Source organism: Passer domesticus, chromosome 1, assembly GCF_036417665.1.
Source record: "Passer domesticus isolate bPasDom1 chromosome 1, bPasDom1.hap1, whole genome shotgun sequence".
Classification (NCBI taxonomy): Eukaryota; Metazoa; Chordata; class Aves; order Passeriformes; family Passeridae; genus Passer; species Passer domesticus.
This window is the reverse complement of record NC_087474.1, coordinates 48547318-48568655: the sequence shown is the minus strand read 5'-3', so window position 1 is coordinate 48568655 and position 21338 is coordinate 48547318. Positions and strand designations below refer to the sequence as shown.

The 21338-nt window shown below is 36.0% G+C and overlaps 1 protein-coding gene across 50 annotated transcripts in view; it reads right to left on the bottom strand.

Moving 5' to 3' along the window:
- Positions 1–518: 518 nt before the first annotated feature.
- The window catches only part of CLASP2 (cytoplasmic linker associated protein 2), a 143961-nt gene continuing 123141 nt past the window's right edge, over positions 519–21338 (bottom strand). For all 50 annotated transcript variants that reach the window (XM_064419082.1, XM_064419152.1, XM_064419091.1 and 47 more), the window contains 10 exons: positions 19174–19317; positions 15346–15489; positions 14888–14994; positions 13379–13532; positions 12431–12659; positions 7859–8052; positions 6932–7060; positions 5048–5254; positions 3808–3924; positions 519–2764 (listed from right to left, as the gene is read on the bottom strand). In XM_064419082.1, coding sequence (XP_064275152.1) covers positions 2678–2764; positions 3808–3924; positions 5048–5254; positions 6932–7060; positions 7859–8052; positions 12431–12659; positions 13379–13532; positions 14888–14994; positions 15346–15489; positions 19174–19317 — 1512 coding nt within the window. In that variant the 3' untranslated portion in view covers positions 519–2677. The remainder of the gene's footprint in view (positions 2765–3807; positions 3925–5047; positions 5255–6931; positions 7061–7858; positions 8053–12430; positions 12660–13378; positions 13533–14887; positions 14995–15345; positions 15490–19173; positions 19318–21338) is intronic.

Below are 21338 nucleotides of genomic sequence, written 5' to 3'. Positions count from 1 at the left end.
GTATGAAACAGCATCTTCAAAAGGATGACAAGTAACAGTCACCTTGCAATGGCTCTCTGAAAATAAATATTACCTATACAAAATGCGGGAATAACATACAGGGCTATTAAGCTTAGAATATTTGTGCAATTTTTTGACGTGACCTTTTGTATAATTAAAATGTAAAAACTACAAGAGTGCAGACTGAAAAATATTTTTAAATATTAAAAAAATAAAATGTAAATGATGTATAATGTACAAATAAATGAAATAATAAGCAAAAAATCTGCCCATATGAAGGAAACCGTGTTCATAAAGATTCTATTAAATTTTTAAAAAAGTTGTCTGATATACCTATATTCACAGCACGTTCTCAAATGCCAAGTCAGATTTAGTAACAAAACCGTATAAAGAAACATCATTTGGATGCACAAAACATTAAGATAAATTTTTTTAACCAATGCTGTATGAATAACATTTATAATTTTTCTTATAGCATGTGATCAAATAAAACAGAAAAACCAGAATGTATACATTGCTAATCTTTTAAGTAATGTTATGTACATTTTATTGCCAGTATATGCACAATGGTAAGCATAGAACTATAAATACACAATGTAATTAAACAGTAGAAAACAACAAGGATGTTACACATAACAAAGGAAAGAAGGAGGAGATACTATTTTCTTCATGTAGCTGCTAAAAAGGGCTAGCAATGAGTTATGACAGTCTTGGGTTTAAGTCTTTACATATATTTCTACAACTTTTCCTCCAAATAAATCTCTGCAATGGCATTGCTTCTTTAATAACCATGTCTTAGCTCTTTCTATCGCATTCACTTCAAACTAAAGTAAAAACAACCTTTCATGTTAACTACAAGCATCTGACTTAATTTTTATTAAGTTTTGTTTTTCAGGGTTCCTAGCAGGTAAAGTATATAAGTAGTTTCTTATGATATTTGGCTGCAATGTTGAAGAATAGAGTTTTGAATACATCTTAAGTGATAATTTGGAAAAAAAAAAAAAAAAAATTTTCTGTAGATAGTTCTTCTATTGGGTGCTATATGCAGCAGCTCAGTCAAAATTAGTCACCCTGAAGAGGTAGAGAGAATTTTAGCCTAGCATAGATCATCATCCTTGGCACCACTATTTTCTCTCTTATCAGGATACACTTCCTTCAACTAGACAAAATCACAGTCAAAGGGAAAATAACGCCAGGAAAAAAAGTTCCACTATTCCTGGGAAGGGCACTGTTTCATCCCATTTCTCACTTAATTAGCTTGCTGCTTATATAAAAGAAAAAAAAAGGGAAAAGAAAGAGAAAAAAAAAGGAGAAGACAACATTTAGGGACACATTTACTTATCTTTGCTCTCTTTCCATTATCAACTTCATAAATACAAAGAACCATTATTCACAATATACTAACTCTTTTTCAAAAATGGAAAAACAAACCCTTGAAACATTTCCACACCTTAATCCAGATGGGTCTTGAGGATGCTATTCAAGAAAACCATGCAAATAATTTGGTGCAGCTTTTCCTACTCATCCAAAATATATATTTTTCTTTAAATTAAAAGGTGGCGAGATCCATAGCATTTGTGACTATTCCCCCCTCCCCCCATTTAAATTCAATGCAGAAAAATCTTGGTGCTTTTCGGAAGGTAAGGAATAAATAGTTTTCTGCACTGTTGTCATAAGATCCCATGTGAGTTACAATACAAGACTACTTGTTCCAGCAATTAGGTTGAGAGGAAACATTCTAGTGATAAAGATAAATACATACTGAGCATGCTTGGGCAGAGCACTCCATTCTGAAGCATCCTGCTTGAAGAACGAAAGGTGACAAGGATGGTTCACGTCCATCAAGTGACCATGAACTCTGCTGCTCACCAGCAGGCTGCCACACTGTCACCAGCTCGGCAGTGCTGCCCTGGCAGGGCTGTCTCCCACATTAAGAGGTACTGGTTGTACCAGTCCTCTGCTGCGCACACGAAATTCTTATTTATGCAACAAACATACAACCAATGAACAATATCACTGTGACAGAACTGGATCGATCCAGCTTTCTTTTTATAGGCATATTTCTCAATCTCCAGAATATCCCAAACAAGCTGTAAATAAGATGATGAACCACCAACACAGTGAACGAGTCTCACTGCAGTTCAGACTAGTTCAGCCTTGTTTCACATCACTTCTTGTTTCTAGCAAAGGACATGATGCTCAAACAAAACAGCAATAAAAAAGTAATGTTATCTGCAGCTGAAGAAAAGCAACAGAATTTATATTTTAACTTCTGAAGCTTAAAGCATACCTTTTTAATTAGCATTAAAGAAATCATTATTTTTAATACAGTAACACTGGCAAAAGTTAATGGGAAGACACAGAGGATTATGAACAGGGTAACTGATGGATAAGATTATTTTAAATTTTTATTCTGCTTTGATCAACTGATGTTAATACTGTTTTTCCTTAGATTTGGAATAATTCTATTGCAACAGTCTCATGCAGGCTGAGGACAGCCACTGGTTAAAGAAAAAAAAACCCCAAAACCCTGAACAAAAGAAAAATAACAAAGAAAGGGGAGGAAAATAAACAAAACAAGAAAAAAGTTCCAGAAGTTGCATGTTAAGGATTTTCCTTTCACTGAAGAGGGCCTTGCCCTTGCTTTAGGAGACCTGGTTAACTCTTGTCAGCTTCATTAGCTTTGTCCAGACATATCTGCTGCTGTATCCCCTGCTCCAGAGCCTGTTTGTGCACGTTTGATGTAAAGGTTCAATAATTTCATCTGCAAATTTAAACCAGAAATTAACTCTGTTTAGTATTTGCAAGCTGTAGAGACTAACCACAGAAACAGTACAACAGAATAGACATTAATCCTTTTTCTTTTCCCTAAAAGCAAAATTGTACTTTACATGGTTATTCAAAAGGAACGTACATGCTAATGAAAACATCGAAGTAGAATTTGTCACAAGGAAACTGCTCAAGCTTCTCTAAATAATATGATATAAAGTAGCTAGATTAAGATTGATGGATTTTTTTCCTCCAATTATAATGCTTTTCTAAATATGGTAGTGGTTTGGGTTTCTTTATCTTTTAAGTTACTGCTGAGGTTTAAGCCTGTAGTCAGAGTTGCCAATACTGGTATGTACTAAAGCTTCCACTATTGTCTAGAGTCACTTTAAATACAATCACTTCCAGAGACTGTTTTAAAGATAGAACTGCCTTATTCACAGACACACAAAATTAATTGTCCTGTTTTACTCCCAAGGACAAAGAGATTCACAACTAACATACAGCTGTTTAGATGCAAAAAACTGCATGAAAAAGATGCCAATGAAGTCATAAATATCCTGAAATAAAAAGGACCAGAGACTGGTTCTTATTATTTCAAATCAGAGATACTGAAAAGAATGGTGAAAGCAAAATAACAAGGAGGAAGAATAAATGGAACTGCTGTATGTAACATGGACATACTATGCTCCCTGTTTTTCAATCAGAACTTGCATGGAAACAAACAGAAGAAACACTGATAGGAAAAGCCTGCTGAATACCACCATTATCACTGCTACCAGCATACAAGGAACTGACTGCATTAAAAGTAGTAAGAAACAGTTTAGTAATTATCTTTACACAAAAGTTTGCACACTTGCATATAAAAGACCTGTGGACTCTCAGTTTTGAATATTTTACAACGAAGGCGTATTAATACAACTGACAGTCTCTTTCAAGTACACACTTCTTTGAAACTTGCTGGCAATGGCAACCAAAATGCAAACACATAGATGCAATGATGAGCAAAGATTTCTTTAAACTGTGTCTTTTACTTACTTTACTGCCAGTGAGTTGACTGAGATGTGGTTTAAGTTCATCACCAATTACTGCATGAATGGCTACAAGGCAGAAAACACATGCCTTACGAACGCTGCTCTCTGAGTTATCATAACCCTAGAAAGCAATAAAATTTACATTAATACCTTATCAGTTAATAATTAAAAGCCCCAGAAAGCTACTTACTATAATAAATATATTGACGTCTATGGTAAATTAATGCCAGTGTAGCCCAATGAAGCATTCCAACAAAAAACCAAACATACAAATAAAGAGCATGCAGTTAAAAAGCAGACTGCATATTAATAGCCATTGATAATAATTTTCCAAGGTGAATTTAAAACCCACACAGTCCTGTTCATAAGTTAAACTGAAAACAGAGCTGCTTCCATGCAAGAGGTGAGCACATAAGAGAACTTTTCTAGATTATACAGCTATTTACTTAAAGCAAAAGACCACTCACAATTTAGAGCTTCCTGACTGAATGAAGAACTCTCTTAAAAGCTAAACACTCTTTTGCTAACCCTCATCTCATTCTTCAATTATTTTTGTTTCTTTTGCCATTTTTCTATCACTCCATGCCTGGCTGTCTCACTCAGACTCCATTTCCAGTGGGCCCCTTCTCTGCCTATATTTTCCTGCAGATGTATGACTGGATCACACTCATTAAAGATAGAAATCTGCAGACTGAAGATACCAACTCTAAGGAGTCTGGATCTATGAAGAAAAATAAATGTCTTCTGGTTCTTAAAATGATAATACGGTGGTAAAATTTTCAGTTTTAAAGACAAAGAAAGAGAAAACTTGGATATTCTTCTTATTTTATTAAACTTTACAAACTGCTCTTTTCTCTTGCCTCCCAAAAGCCCCAGCTGATAAACCCCTACAATTATACACAAAACACAGACAATTTCACATCAAATTTTTTATGTAACTTGGAAAAAGTTACAAACGACAAAGAACTATCTTAGAACTGGAAGTATCCACCAAGCTTACCTATATAACCAGGACTTTATATCCTACTGAGATTTCCCGAGTCCTAATCACGGTTATAATTTAGCTCCCTGCTAATCAAAGAGATTGTTCCCACTACTGAAAGTATTTTGGGTCAAGGCAGCCATCAGACAAGTAAAATCCTTCATAAGAACCAAGTGGTACTGTTTTTAAAAAGTCTTTGCAACTCATATGTATACAGTTTCTTTTTATTAATCTGTTTTTTTCTTCTTTCTTCTCTCCTTACCTGTATTAGACCTGGCACAATCTCTGGTAAAAGCTGAGTAAGGGTTTCTTTAGATACTCTTTCTATAACTTTTGTCTGCATTTTGATTGCAGCCAGATTAGTGGGGTAATCTGCGGTTTGGATAATTGGACAGAGAACTTTGATGCACTGATCTGGGCTAATGGAAATGGCCAGCATGGAAGCAGCTTCTTCAGCAGATCTCACCACCTATTGAAAGAAAAAGACACAGAAAAGTGATTTGTGTAAGACTCTGAGTCTGTGGTCTATTTTCTGGCAGTAAAGGTCTTGTGCATAACAATTTTCTATCAAGACGTCTGCAGTATTATAGAAATATAATAAAGAGTTCAGCCATTGGGCATTATTTTCTAAAACCACAATTCCTCTCAATACTCTGTGGCTACTATGCCCTTGGCAATACATATACCAGTTTTTCAAACCTGCTTGTTTAATAGGATCTGAAATTTCTATATTCTGCATACCCTCCAACCACATATTGAAATATCACCTTTGTAAGCCTGTTATTTCTTGTGTTGCCATTTGCTATTGCTTGTTAGGTCAGAGATCACTGATAAAACATGCTTTGACATTCATTTCAAAGGTGTGTTTAATGACATGCCTGGATTGGTAACTGTAGAATCCAATCAAGCTGTTTTTCTTCCCCTACAGTTTTGAAAGAGACTATGACAAGATAGTACTTTAAGCCCAAAGAACACGCAGAACAAGCAAAATAAGCATAATTAGGGAGGACTTCAACAGGTACACAATCTCAAAACACAAGGGCACCACAGAGAAAATTAACATCTGATCTTCACATTGGTGCTGTGGTGGCATCTGCCATCTAACAAGGGGATCCACTGTACAGAATGAGCGGTACACAGTGATGTGCAAAAACCTTCAAAATTTTCTCTCCATCTTTTACTCTCTCACTCCTAACACACAAAATGATGAGAGGGAAAAAAGCACAGGAACAGAGAAGGAACAATGGGGAAATGACACTGTAATAAATACAGCGTATGAAACAAATCCAGAGAGCACAGGGAAAAGAGAAACGAGTATCAAATGAGTGATAAAGTCATGGGATGGGAGGAATTACGTTGACTTCAAAGCCTGAAACTCCACAGTAAATTCCACAAAGTGCCCTTGCATGAGGAATATGTAGTCATTTAGCAATAAACATGGATTCTTTCAACAGCATCAGTGACACTGATGTCGGAAACTGAATATTGGGTTCGTTATTGTATCCGTGTTTCCTACATTTACATGCATTGTCCTTTATTGTGTATGCAGGCATCACAAATAACTGAGCAAGGTTACATTCAGCCTTCTCCTGAATCCCCTCTCTATTCCTGGCACAAGCACCTCCCCCACTGACATATTCTTGTGCATTTTCTCTTAACACCCTATTCAAAGCCACGCTTTCAAATGGAGCAGAATGGAAAGGGTTGACAATTCCTTGTCTTGTTTAGTCTCATCTCTCAACCATAAACCTCACTGCAATCCAAAAGCTTGTTTTACATCTCTAGGACACTTATATTCGGCTTAAGATGCCAAACAAGGAAAAAGCACCTTTCAATTATTCCTTGAAGAGCCATGGTAACAAACTGTTGGTTACACAGACCAGTGGGATGGCACCCAAGGCAATTGTTATTAGGGATGATATTAACCATTCAAGAGTTTTCAGAACTGCTGAGTTGTTTTTTTTCTTGCATACCCATGTGAACTAATAATATCATTTTTATTAAACATATAATAATATGCTCGTTATTAAAAAAAATTACTTCCTCAGTAAGAACTGATTATTTCACATTTTCTGGACAGCTCCTTCATTTTGTAATAATTTTATAATAATAGAACCGTAAACAAATAAAATAACTGATAACTGACCTCCTTATGAGGATCCTTATGTGCTTCTAAAGTCTTCATGATTGTGAGCTCTGCATAATTCTTAAACCTTGCTGGCTGGTTTCTTAGAATTTCTCTTAGGACTTTCAGTGCCAAAGCTCTAATTGCATGCTAAAGATTCAATATTAAAATAAATGAGTTATGCATCTTTAAACAGACATATGCTTTTAACATTTGTTCAGCTGCTGGAAAAATCTTTAATAATGGAAAAATATCTGATTATGCTTTGCACACATATACAGGCTCAATCTAGTGTTAACAAATAAAAGTAGGTAAAAAATCTCTTCAATCTTTTTTTTTGCAGAAAATTCAGGTGATCTATCATAAATACACTACTAAATTATTTTGACTTATCTATGCTACCTACAAGTTAAGTTGCAAACACAGGTGCTGATAAAACCATCATGCAAATAAACACATTTTTTACTTTTTCTTTATACAATTATTTAAAAAATCAAACAGTGTCTTTTTGATCCTGAGTAAATTCAAAAACATGGCCTTTATAGATAACTATTGCATAAAAAGAACTCAGTCTCTTCACAACTAGTATTACTGTATTTTAGAAACAAATTTTTAAATGCTTTGCCACACGTGATGTTTTGATATTCCAAATTCATTCAGGGGCTGTAAACAGATAAACTTTGAATCTCAGTGCAAAAATGTTTCATTCAATCTAATACATCAGAATCCACAAATAGGAATCCTGCAGAAATTAAGTATCACTGATGTCCTTTTGACCATCAGAGGAATTGGACTTCATGGCACTTTTGTATTCCCACAGTTTTGTTTTTTTTTTTTCCACCACTAACTGGAATTTGTGCCCTTTCTACAACTCATACAAATGTAAAAGGTACTGAAAGCAAGCCATATACTATGTTAACATTCTTAACTGGATGTTTCTGAATTTACCTCTTTATCTCCAAGCGTTTCAAGCAGCAGAAGAAGTATTGTTTTGAAGTGCTCATCCCAAACACCAAAAGACTCTTCCTGAGTTAACTTCATGAGCTCATACAGGGCAGCCTTTCTTTCTTCAACTCTCTCATTATGGTTTGATAACTCTTTCAGTAGCTCTGCAACCAGATCAGAATGGTCCATGGGAGGCTCTGTCAAAAAGAAATGCACAAACACAGTTACTGCAGACAATAATAATAGTGCCTGTTGTACAACTAAAGGATATATTCTAGTATGACTTGCTCATCTTCAAGCATGCATTTGTTTTTTTCCCCACATTTGCCTGTAAGAATTGCAGTTTGGCTACTACATTTTCAGTAACAATTCAGCCAACACTGCTGAACAAGCTTACAACCCCTCCCAAACCCCTACAATGACACAGCAAAAGCTCCCTTGCAGCCTTAGTCTACTGCAGTTTTTAGGCTGGCAGCACCCACTAAGTACTCTCTCTGCATCCTTTTACAGCTGATATATACATGGGACATCTTTCCCATATGACTCTTCCATTCAAGATGAAAAAAAATATTTTCTCTGTTAGTATTACAGAATTGTTTAGACTTTTGTAAGCCATGATTCCACAATAGCTAGGTTGCTAAAACAAATGGGGGCGGGGGGGGGGGGGGGGGAAGTACAATAGTTCTTGGTACAAAAGAGCTGAAATAAAGGCAAACCAGGGCTATTAGCCCCATAGATCCCAAAACCAATTAATTAAGAGATGGCTCTGGATTTTAGTTTTTATTAGAGAGGATTCCATGATAATGGAAAAATACATTATTAATACAACCTGTATTTGTAAACACTGGACTGCAAACAGAGTGATTTGCACACCATCAAGAAACTTATGAAAAGTCATAATGAAAACTTGAGTATCAACTTGAGTATCTTTAATCCATCACTGAGACCCATTTAGCCTTTCAGAAAGGGAAGTATATAGCTTCCATCTATGCACTGAAACATTTGGATAAATTAACAGAAATATGCCTTTTCCTAAGGTGAAAATTTGGAAGTTCTGGCATACAATGCAAATGCATTGCACCTTTCCTGAAATGACTGCATGTATTAACTAACACATTAAATACATCCTCCATAACAAATTAATTATATCATACACTGAGAAATCACAGCCCTTGAACTTACAAATGCTGTACAAAGCACTTTTTAAAAGAAAACAGTAAATGCTGAGTACTACAGAATTAAATATCTTTAAATCACACATCAGCTACTGTAAAAATCATGCTGGTTTTGAACCCCACATTCCTATTTGTATTCTGCTTTGCATGAATAAATAGGAGCGCCAGCATCTGAAAACAAACTACAAACACTTCTGCTGCCTCTGTATTAATGGATGATTAATGTTTGACTAAAGGGCAGACTGAAATTGCATTAGGTCAGTTATTATTTAAAGGAGATGAGCAGAATGGACAGTCATTTTTATGGAAGCAAGATGATTACTTTTACTGGCAGCACTCCTATACTTGCTCTACCAAACTGTAAGGATTATAGCTATAGCAAATCCAATTTCAGAGAATGCATATTGACACTTCATTAGCAAAACTACTCTTATCTGTTTAATTAAAGTATTTTCACCGTAGTGTCATCTTAAATGTATGGATGGAAGGGTTAAAGAGAAGGGAAGGTAATAGCCATGATGGAAGGGTTAAAGAGAAGGGAACGTAATAGCCATGTCCATGCAGGAATAAGGGGAGGAAAGAAGCTCCTGTAGTGGACTACATAACTGAAGAATATGAAGATAACCAAGAGGGATGTGCCTCTTCAGCTTGCCTTTTCCATTCCTTTGTATGACTTATCACCCAGTATTTAATTTCCAAACATTCTCCAGGTAAGAATGGAGAAGCATAAAAGAAGTCATGTTCAAAGTCTTTTCTCAAAATTTCTTTTTCAGAAAGGAAACACAACACAAATGAAGAACAGCAGATGCAACTCCTTCATTTGAATGAATTAAAATATGCATTAGATAGAAATAATTTATGAAGAACAGCTCTTATCAAACCAATTAAATAATATCCTTTTGAGAAGACAAACAGTGTAGGGGTTAAAAAGGAACATATGTAGGTATGTCCTGAATTTAGGAAAGGTTTTCCTACTGCCACTCACAGCATCTTAATATAAAAGCTGCCATCATGCAAACATGATGGCCAAAAAAGCAAATAAAGCAAGTGCAAAACTTGATGTATCACTTGCAGGGTGACTGGATTATAAAGGGCTTTCTATTAAAGCAGGAGGATACAAATGATGTCCTTGCTTGGATGTGTGCAGAGCCTGGTTCCGCTGGATGCATTTGTTAGTGCTACAAAGGAATGTGGAGCCAACTTAGAAAATCTGTAGATGACATCACTTTAGGAGCAATCAAAAATGTTCTGAAGAACAGAGTAAGAACTGAAAATTATAATGTAAAATCAAAGGAATGGTCTGAAAAAAAAATGCCAAGTGTAAGGCAAGACACAGAAGCAGAAATCTTAAGCCCATGTACAAAGTGGGAGGTAAAAAGGAAGATGTTTGCAAAGTGCAATCCATGGAAGTAAGCTGAAATAAATAAGCTTCTTTGGAGAAGAGCACTGTTTTTCAAACAGAGACTGTGAACTGCTTTAAAGTCTGGAAATGACTTGGAGAGCCAGGTTTCCCTCTGCTTCAGATAAAGATTTTTGGGGAAAAAACAAAGTGCAAGTGGTTGGAAGATTTATGCAGTTACTCTGAAAACCTTTTTACGTAAGAGAAGCAAAACACTCAAGTGTGAGTTATGTGAGGCACACTGTGGCATCTCTTCCACAGAAAATTTTCGACTGCCAGACAAACCATCTGTAAAATACAAATTCCTGCCCCAGTGCTGTTAACAAGACTGTAGGAGCAGCTAAGGTTTTCCCACCTAGCCTTGTATTTCCACATCCTTCTGTCAGTAATGCATGACAGGATAGCTGGGAATCCAGTACTAATGCAACTTTGTGTCAGGAACAAGCAGCAATTTTGTGGCATTTCCAAAAACTGATAACTTATGTCAAATTAGCCATTCAGGTTTATGGGGAAGTGTGTAACTCTCAACAGAGGAGTTTGTAGGTACAAGGTATTTTGCCAATGTATCCTTTCTCTTGCAGACTTTTTGCAAATAATCCCAGTGAAATTCTAAAAGTAACACACAAATAACAGAATGTACATGATACAACTAAATACTATGGGTGAACAACACAGGAATGAAAGCAAGTACTTCATCAAAACCTATTAAAGAGCAGACCTAAATAATGCATTGCACTACTCCTCCAACCAGGACAAAATGGTCTCATACTGGACGGGGATGCTTCACTCCAGCCAGTCCTGAGTTGTTACAAAATTGGATCATGCTGGCACAGCACAGACTCCATCTGGTTTAATGCAATACCCAAAATTAAGTTGTCAGAAGGTAGGAGGCTTCTCCCATGTAAAACAAGATCCCTTAATACAGAATCTTGAACATAACCTGGCTCTCTATGTGGATGGCAAAGCTATTTAATTATTAATATGTACATGACATGATTTGTAAAACTGTGCTTTTCCCTCAATCTTTTTCAGAAGATAATACCTGGCTACACTATGTGCTTCTTCATGATATGTAAGAAAAACAAAAAAAAAATGCACCATACTTGGATTTAGTTTTGATTCGATGCAAACTTAAAGCCAACTTATAGGATAGATGAATAAAACACCATGTCAAAAAATAACTTTGTTTTTCAACTGTTTCTGTAACACATCTTTTGCAGAATGACAAAACCAAAATGTGGAAAGGAGATGATTACTTTGTCCCTTGCTATTAAGAAAGTGCTTACTTAAAAACTTGATCTATAGCTGAACAACAGTGAATACCAGATTATGAGAACTGCTGACTATTAATTAAAATAATGGTAGTAGTGCTACTTTGGAACCTTCTTAACACAGAGATATAAAAAAATTACCTAAAGATATACGGAAAAATATAATGAAGAAACTCTGGAAGCCTACAAAACACCAACCCATGTTCCTAGATTTACATGGGCTGGATGAACCACATTCCTGGTAAAAAGCTGGTTTGTTTTTTTTCATTTAAAAATAATGTTTAGTCAATAGAAAATGCCAATGCCATGTTTCAAATACAAATATATTACTAACAAAATACTTAATCTTTCACCTAATTCCCAAACCTGTTTGATCCAGTTTTACTTCCTTGTTGTAAATTTTTTCTCCACCCTCCTGCTTTAAATTTCAATCATAAAACAATCTGGTAAGTAAATTTATACTAGCAATACGGATAAAGGATGTGCTTCCACAAGTATACAACATAGTTCAGCATTTCCTTCATTTTTACCCTTACTCTAGAAATACCAGGTAATCCAACAGTGTAGCTCAAAGAGATGAGTAACAAATAAACTAACTCAAAATATATAATTTGTAAAAACCTCTCAAAGAAGTGATACATATCTTCCAAACAATAACTTCAGAAGCTGAACTCCCAGATAGCAAATCTCACCATTTTTCTTCTAGCACAGAATGTAATCTGAATCTTACCATCAGGAAACTGCTCTGCATCATCATCAAACATGGCTTCTTTCAAAGCAGATTTATTAAATGCACTGATACCATCAGAATAATTGTATGGGTTGTAATCTCGTGAGCGTGGTGAAGAGTGGGGAGGCATCATGTTGAGTAAGGACGTTTTGTTATCCAGAGCTGTCCGACCCGTATCGCTCCCACCACTTCCTGCTCGCATGTCCACTATTCCAGAAGCACTGCAAATCTGCAGGAGAGGAAGTAACACATGAGCATGTGTGAAATACACTCTTACACCTTTCCGTTAACTACATCACTAATTCATTTATGTAGCAAAAAAGTACAAATTCCAAAATGCTTAGAACTTTGAAACTAGCCTTCAAATAAGAAGTCTTACTTCCCTAAATGCTGCTTTCCTTAAAAAAACCAACCAAAAAAAAACAGAAAAAAAGGAAAGCATATGTTGTCCAAAAAAAATCATAAACCAAAAATAGTTGTATTTTATCTTACAAGTCTGATGCAAAGTGATTAAAAATGTGTTTAAGCATATAAACAGTTGCCAAGTTCAATAAATCTTACAGCCAAAGTTCCACAGAAACAGGAGTCTTAAATACTGCATCTTAACAGCCCACAGGTTGTATACAAAATAAAATAAAACAGTCAGAAAAACATATATTAGGATACAAACTTCTCAAAAAAATAATTTCAGCTGTTTTGCAAGATCACTGATTTCTAAATTGCTAACATGTTAAACACAGAGACATTGCTACGTAAAATCAGCATTTACATTTTCAAAATGCAATTTGAGATGAAGAATGTATTTTTCTAAAGCTTTTAAGTAATTCAGAAGAAATGCTCAATTTAAGAAGAATATAAACCTCCTGAAACAGATGCTTTCTTATCTGTAATCAATCAGACACTAGCTTAGTTTGCTGATACTAACATGGACTGACTTTAAATACTCACTGAATCACTGTCATCTTTTTTAGCATCTCGTTTTACAGGCTCATTCATATCTTCTTGACTACGATAACTGAAATTCTGAATGGCTTCAGTGACTCCACGAAGAGAGCTGTAAATATCTTCAGAATTCATGTTTTCAGTGTCATAGTCAAATGCACTGTGGGCCATGGAGAAGGACATAGGAAGTAAGATGGATTTATTTTGTGATCTGTACTTTTAAATCACATTAGCAGGCAATTACAGAAACTCAGGAAATATTACTCAAATTATTACTTTTTTGAAATACATTAAGAAAGTTGTCTCTTCACAATACAAATCTGAATTATGGTATGCCTTAGTAAGTGTACTACCACTGACAGAGAAAGCATTGGAAGTAGATAAGGGAAAGGTTATATTAGGTAAGAGCATCTGCCTGAAGAAAAACTTATTTTGCTCTGTTTTACTCTGCTGAATGTTAAACAACTGGAATTTTTACACCATCCTCTTATTCTGAAAAAAGTCCTAAAGTAAGGTGCACTGATAGAACTCGACAGCAAGTTGACTGGTAAAAGCAAAATTACAATGTCCACTATGCTGACAACATCATCGCTATAAAAAACACTTGTAAACTATTACTTCTTTAGTCTCCCCAGTATTAAATCTGGTTTGATGACCCAATGTGTTGCTTTCGGCTGGGACAGATTGAACTTTCCTCACAGTGGCTGGCTGGGGGTGCTATGCTTTGGACTTGTGCTGGAAATGGGGTTGTTACCACAGGGCTGTTCCAGGAACAGCTGAGCAGTGCTTACACAGAGCCAAGGCCTATTCTGTTCCTCACACAGCCCTGGCAGCGAGTGGCCTGGGGGTACACAAGGAGCTGGAAGGGGACACGGTTGGGACACCCAACCCCACTGACCAAAGGGATATTCTACACCATATGGCATCACCATCTAAGCATATATCACTGAGGGAAGGAGGAGGGGAAGGATGTTTACAGTCATGGCACTTGAGTTCCCAGGTCACTGCTACAAGCGATGGGGCCCTGCTCTCCTGGGAACAGCTGAACACCTGAACCCGCCATAAGAGGTAGCAAATTCATTGTTGCTTGCACATGCAGCTTTTGCTTTACCTAATTAATTGTCTTTATCTCAGTTTTCTCTCTTTTATATTCTGATTGCCCACCATATCCCACCATGGGGATACTGAGTGGCTGTATGATGCTTAGTTGTTAACTGGGGTTAAACCATGACATCAGATAACATGTTTTAACACTTGTTAAAGAAGCACACTTTGGTTTGTTCTCTTGCTAATCCATTTGCATTCCGAGATGGACAGCCCTTTTCCACCTCAGGCCAGCATGTCAGACCCTTCTGGGAGGCTGTGCAGTTTCATTCTATGGAGGAAGAGGGATTATTTCTGAGCATCTGTCATTTTGTGCAAAATTTTGCCCATGCTTTCATTGATGGGGTTACATTTTGGACAATGTGTTATAAGCCTTAAATGTAGAATTGTAACACCACCAGTCTACATTACCTTGGTGACAAAGTGTTCTGTGATGTATTGGTTGGGGAAGTGAGAGGACTTGACCAACTTGCTGGGGAGCGCGGAGTAGGTCTTGTTAAAGGACTTCCCATCGATCCCTGGAGGAGGAGAGTGAGAAAAGATACTCTAGTAGGACTAAAAGCTTCCCTTTTAACTTACTATTTTTATTATTATATTTATTTTTCTGATGCCCACAAACATTTAAAGAGCTTCAACTAAATTCCTGGATTGTCTTCTAACCCATTACTAGTAACTTCAATCATGTCTAACTTTGAAATTAGAAAGCACAAGATAAACTACTTTTAAGAAACACATCCAAACCTAGTAGGTCACTTGGAAGCAACACAGACTTAGAAACTGTAACTGCAGAGGAAAAGACATTCCATAGAGAGCTACTAAGTAGGCTTTTACACAGTCACTTCAGAAAGAGGAGTAACAGAAGTGGATACCTGACCACTGTTGCCTGTATTCCGGAGATGATTATGGAGAAGCTTTGTGGCTCCATCCTGAAATGTTTTTGGTAAAGCACCCAACAGCATTGTAAACTCTGGAGTGTTGAGTTCAAAAAGGGAAATCAGCACTGACTGTGCAGCCTACAAGAAGAAAACACAAACTGAAGACATTATTTACAGTACCAAATTTTATCAGCAGAAGATGCTGTAATGAGTGGTAATCACAGAATGTGACTTAAGTCTTGATCAAGCTTGAATAAAGATGTTAACAGATATGAACAAAGGCAATTCATATTTGCTGGCAAGCTGGAAGTTCTGATTTTGATAAATTCAGGCACACAACTTGTTACAATTAACAAGCAGTCTTTCAGAAATGTGCTTTTCAACCCCCTTAGCCCCACATCCTTACTGAGAGAAAAAAAAAAAGTAATTTGCAAAATGGCTTTCAGAGTTTGGGAAGTTGAAAATTTAGAGACAGAAATGAAACACTCCAGGTAGTAGCAAGGATGTGATCCTTTCTACTGAGTTCTGCAAGTGGTAATTACAGATGGTAACACACTTGCCTAAAAAGGATCAGTTAGCACTGTAGACATTAAAACAAACCCAACCAAACAAGATACCCCTACGTGGAATGAGACAGTAGTGATCATAGCACTTGATGCTCCTCATAACTTACCCTACAGCCAAGTGAGTTAGTTAACCTTGCCTCTGCTTCCTTTAACCTTTCTAAAAGGCAGGCAAACGTAATGGGCAATGAAATTTAGATGACTATATATTCTGAAGGTGAAAACTATGGAGTAGTTTGTACTGGATGTCACTTCCCATAGTCTCAATTTGATCAGTTCATCTTTACCATCACATTCATCCTACAGCATGTTTTACATATGCTGGTTTGTTTTTTTTTAACCTGAATAAAAAAAATCATCACTCTCTACTGACAAAGCAACACAGTATATTACAAAAGAGTTGGATTCCCTCTAGTACAGGAACTGTTGATTGAAAGAATTAAGTAATGTTTGTACAATTTGATGAAGATTCACTGGATAGCATAAAAAAACCTGTCAACAGAGTAACTAACAAATGCAAAGGAGAGCTGGAGGAAGTTCTCCACAATGACTTCTTTGTAGCAGAAGACTGTGGTTTTAAGATTAACCAGCTATGTGCAGTTTATACAGCTCACCATCAAGGTCTGCCATGCCCTGGAGAGAACCAGTGCCTCATGCTAGACAGAGTGATAAGCAGCTTGCTTAACCACCAATACACTCCAAGCAAGTAGTTCAGAAAATTCTTTCAGACATTTATTTCCCTCCTTTTGTTTCCAGAGCAATGAACTGTAGCATTTTTTAATTAAAAGTGGAGAGCCAAGGTATGAGCACACCTACCTGCACACATCTCAGTGTTAAGTTAAAATCCTAGTCAGATTGCCACAGATTATCTTTGCATACTCATGACTAGTTGTTTATCTTTAACATTTATTTCCTTTTCCCTTTGATAGCCTTCCCTTCAAATGATCACCCAGAATGTCCTCTGCAATCTGATGTTTCTCTTGTCCTTGCCATTTTTAATGGTCAGTCTTGTCATCAAAATTGATACAAAACAAAACCAAGACAAATTCAGCAGCTGAGCAGAGGTTTGGGAATCAGCACTTTCTTTTTTCTGTCTACTTAGCCAGTCTCCACTCCCTAATACTGTGTCTATTTAAACTGCTATGAACAGAACACAACAGCCAGTCTAGGACTGTATCAGGAGAGAAACTGATACCATCAAGTCTGCCCAAAACGAAGCTCTGCCTATAGTATCAAAATTGATAATCACTTGCAGAAGGTTTTCAATGCAATTATCTATTTTCTCTCTTTCTTCCTTGCTAAAAAACCCCTGCATTTTAGAGTATTTAGAGGTTTTTGTTCTCCCCAGCATTAAGTCTCTGCTGAGATTTAAATTCACTTGCACAGAAATCATCTTTAAAAGAGTGAAATAAGGATTATAAATATTTCTTTGGTTTTGCTTTCTTCTTAGAAATTTCTAAGAATAGATTAAAACTCTTTCCAGAGGCATTCTAATCTTAGAAGAAATCTAAGTTTTGAAACAAAATTTTACCTTCCAGAAAGAAGTTCCATGTCACTGAACTATACTAAGCGTGCCCAATGTGAGACCAATAAACTAGGATTTTTCATAATACTTAGCACTAGAACTTTTTTTGCTAAGGAAAAAACCAAACCCATTAATTACACAGAAATTACTTAGAAAAAGCTTTTAATTTAAAGAAATTACACTAAGTTCTATAAAGCTTATTAAACTACCTAAGATTAAACAGCCTGTGATAGCAGATTGAGATGATCGTTAAGAGAATTAAACATTTTATACTACCACAATAACTCTTTTGACTTCTTATTGGCAAAATTTTATTTTCAAGAGTTGAAGGATTTTTGCAGTTAGTTGCCTCAAAGAGCTGTGTTTTGGAAAGAAAAAATAAAATCTGAAAACTTACATGATTAAGGTGTTCCAGATGACTAAACTCATTGGTAATTTTTTGCATGATTCAGTTACTTATTCACATAAAAATGCTTATTAGAGTTACAAACCATCAGATAAGACAGCTGGCCACGTGTCTCAGTGCTAAAACTTCACAGATTTAGAAGATAGTGCTGCTTCAATTCTCCTCCTATTTTATGACCTTTTATATGTTACTAGAACACAATACCCAGGTAAGGCAAGTCCATTGGATGTAATCTATTACTGTTTTCTCAAACTCATGAAGTTATACAAGAAGTGAACGACTAAAACATTGCCTCCAATACAAAAACTCTCTGGTGTTTTTTAATTTTGTTTTACAAACATTCTAACACCAAAAAGTCTCGTAAGTTATTTTTATTTTTGTTTTCTTGACATTACAATTTGTATTACAGCTCCTACTATTCTTTCCTACATCCCTCCTAAACAAAGGAAATTGCTCTTTCCAGAAAAGATGAAGCTGCCAAAACTCAAATTTAATTGAAAGTAGCAAAACAAATCTCAACAAATTAATTGTTTCAGCTCTTCAAACTGCAGAAATAAACAGAAAAAGAGAGAGAAGAGTTAGCTCTCTGTGTCATAAGACACTTGCACTGAGGAACCATAAAAGGTACAACATTTTTGTAGTGTTGACATGCTAGAAATGGCAGCTACACAGCATGACCTGTAACTATCAGAACAACGAAACTATTCCATCAAACCACAAATAAAATGGTATGATTTCTTGCTTTCTACAAATTGAAGCGCTGTTTAGAAACCCTTTCCAAAGACAGTACTAGTACATTTCTTGTGGTTATTTAGTATCCCTGCTGTATCTATGCAGCTCGCAAATGTTCATTTTCACTTCACAACATTATGTGGAAAAGAGAGGTTTGCACTGCAAGTGCAGCATTACAAGAATAAGCCTACGACAAAAAGCTTATCACCTTATCAAAGCACTTTCTTTTTCCAAGGTTCAACAGCTATCTATTTGTTGTTAAAACGAAAGGACTCTAGAAAATCCAACAGAAATTAGGCTGAGTTTGCTACCAAATTTACCACTCACTCCTGTTACAAATGTGCTTTTTAGTATCACAGGGGGTGGTCTCTGAAGTAATATTAAAACTGTACAAAAAATGGCCACTAAGGAGATTCTAGTACTAGATAGAACTTGCAACGAAGAATGATAAATTATGAAACAGAATCCCAACATAGGAACATATATAAAAACACAACGCTAATGGAGAGTTTCAATATGTTAATTTTATTTTTTTACTTTAAATATTCTTAATTACCTGGAATGCTTTGCAATTAAGGACACATTAACAAACATACCTTCCTAACATCTGAGCTTTTGGGTTCTGTGGTCCAGGTGATGATTCGAGACACTGCTAATCTAGTTTCACTGGAATTTACAAAATCTCCTGGATCCATCTGTTGTGCAAGGGTTTCTATGTATTTTAGGATTGCAACTTTGACCTGCAAAGAGAAACAGAGTCAGCTGGACAATAAAAATGGTGGGCTGCAAGAACAACTGAGCTCACAGAGTGGTCATTCCCTAAAATAAAGATTTTTTTTCCAATTAAACTACATGTTTTCAGCATTAATATAATTTTTTTTGCAATAAAACAATCTACAAATGGATTTAACATTTGAAGAAGAAAGTTATTCCACAGACATTCAAATACTCATAGAAAGCTTACATTTCACTGATAGCAACTAAAAGACAAATCATTGCATATGCAGAAGCTTATATTTGAAAAAAAAAGAAATGAAGAAAAGATTTATTCAGAATTATTAAGAAAGTTTTTCAAGTGCTAAAATGAAAAATGAACATCATCTGATGAATCAATGATCACCTCTTACTAGCTCCTACCAGGCAGTTAACACTTTGTTTTTCACAAAACATCAGGTTGAGTAGTCACAGTCTCTGGAAATAATAAGCCACAGAAATCTTCCCACCAAATACTAAAAAATGTGTGGAATAGCATTTCTAGGAGAGACTTAAGATGGGTCACATGCTCACTTTGTTTGAATATATTCAGATGATAGAGACATGGATTTACCAGGAGGACAAAAGACCTCCTGAGCTCCCTCATTTTTCTGATCATTCTCTTACTCCACAAACTTGTTTTATTCCTTATGCAGAATCCCTGTTTTGTACATCCCAGGCTGCAACCCCTCTCTGCTTTCTCCAATACTGCACCACTGCACAAAGGTATATTATATCTTTGGGCCAAGGTCTATTATACCTGTGTATGTCTAAAATGTTTAATCACTCAGTTCCTACTACCTCAGAAATTTGACACCCAATCTGTCAACAAAAGTTACGGACATTTATTTAGACCATCTGTCAGGCTTAGCTGCTTTAATTTCCACTAATAATTATAGTGAACCAAAAATACCTACCAGGAGGGAGAGACCTATGTCCATCATAACCAGAGAGAAAAAGAGTTCTGGGTGTATTTCTGGTTGTTCATGGCTTGTAGTACAACTGTTCTGAGCAAAGCTATTTAGAAATTTCTCTTGGTCATGAAACTTGCAAGTGATTAAAAACTCAAGATACACTGGCACACACAAATGAGGATTAATAATGAATGCTTCATTTCCAAAACAGCTGTTAAAACTCAACTTCTCTGAGGTTATACCAAGAAGCAGCTGAATGTTTTCATCTTATGCAGATCAATATCTACAAATGCACACTATTTGCTAGTTATTTTCCAAGGAAAAAAACAAGCCATGAACATCTCTGCAGCAAAAAACCTTAGACCACATGGCTTTCCAAATTCAAAGCAACAACTGACATTTCTAAATTACATAGGGAAACCATTGTGATACAACTGCATTTAACTGTTGAGGATTTAAATAAATATCATGTAAGACTTCAAAAGTTTGCTGTTAAGGACCGTAACACTCAGAAGTCCCAGAGGTATTTCTCCCAATGAAAAGACTCTGAAGTATTGCATCTGAGAAAGCAGGATTATTTAGTGTTTGAAGAACTGCTTCCTGAGGAGCTTGCACAGACTTCTGCAAAGATGGAGGCTCTCAGACAGAACAGCACTGAACAGAAAATTAATGGAGGGAGCTCTCACTAACAGAGCTTTTCACAGTGAGACAGATTCCCTAAGCTAAACTTGTCAGCTATTTTGAAAAAAAGCAGTTTTTACTAATTGCTTTTGAGATAAGAAATTCTGGAAGGGCTACACCTTTCTGTGGTCAAATAACATGAGCCAGTATTATTACAGATTAAAAACCCCACGCTGAAGTGAAACTCCAAAAGAGCAGCAAATCTAGTTTAGAAGTATCTTTGCCAACACTTCCAGTAACTACGTACGGAGCTGAAATTCAGAAATAAAAAGGCTAACATCTTCAACAATCCATTTAATTTTTCTGGAAGAAAAATTTCTGGGCAGCAATGAAAGCATCTCCATAATTCTTACAATGAATATTTGTTTTTAAGCTGAAACCACTCTCTATGAAGTTGTTCAATACTGTCACTT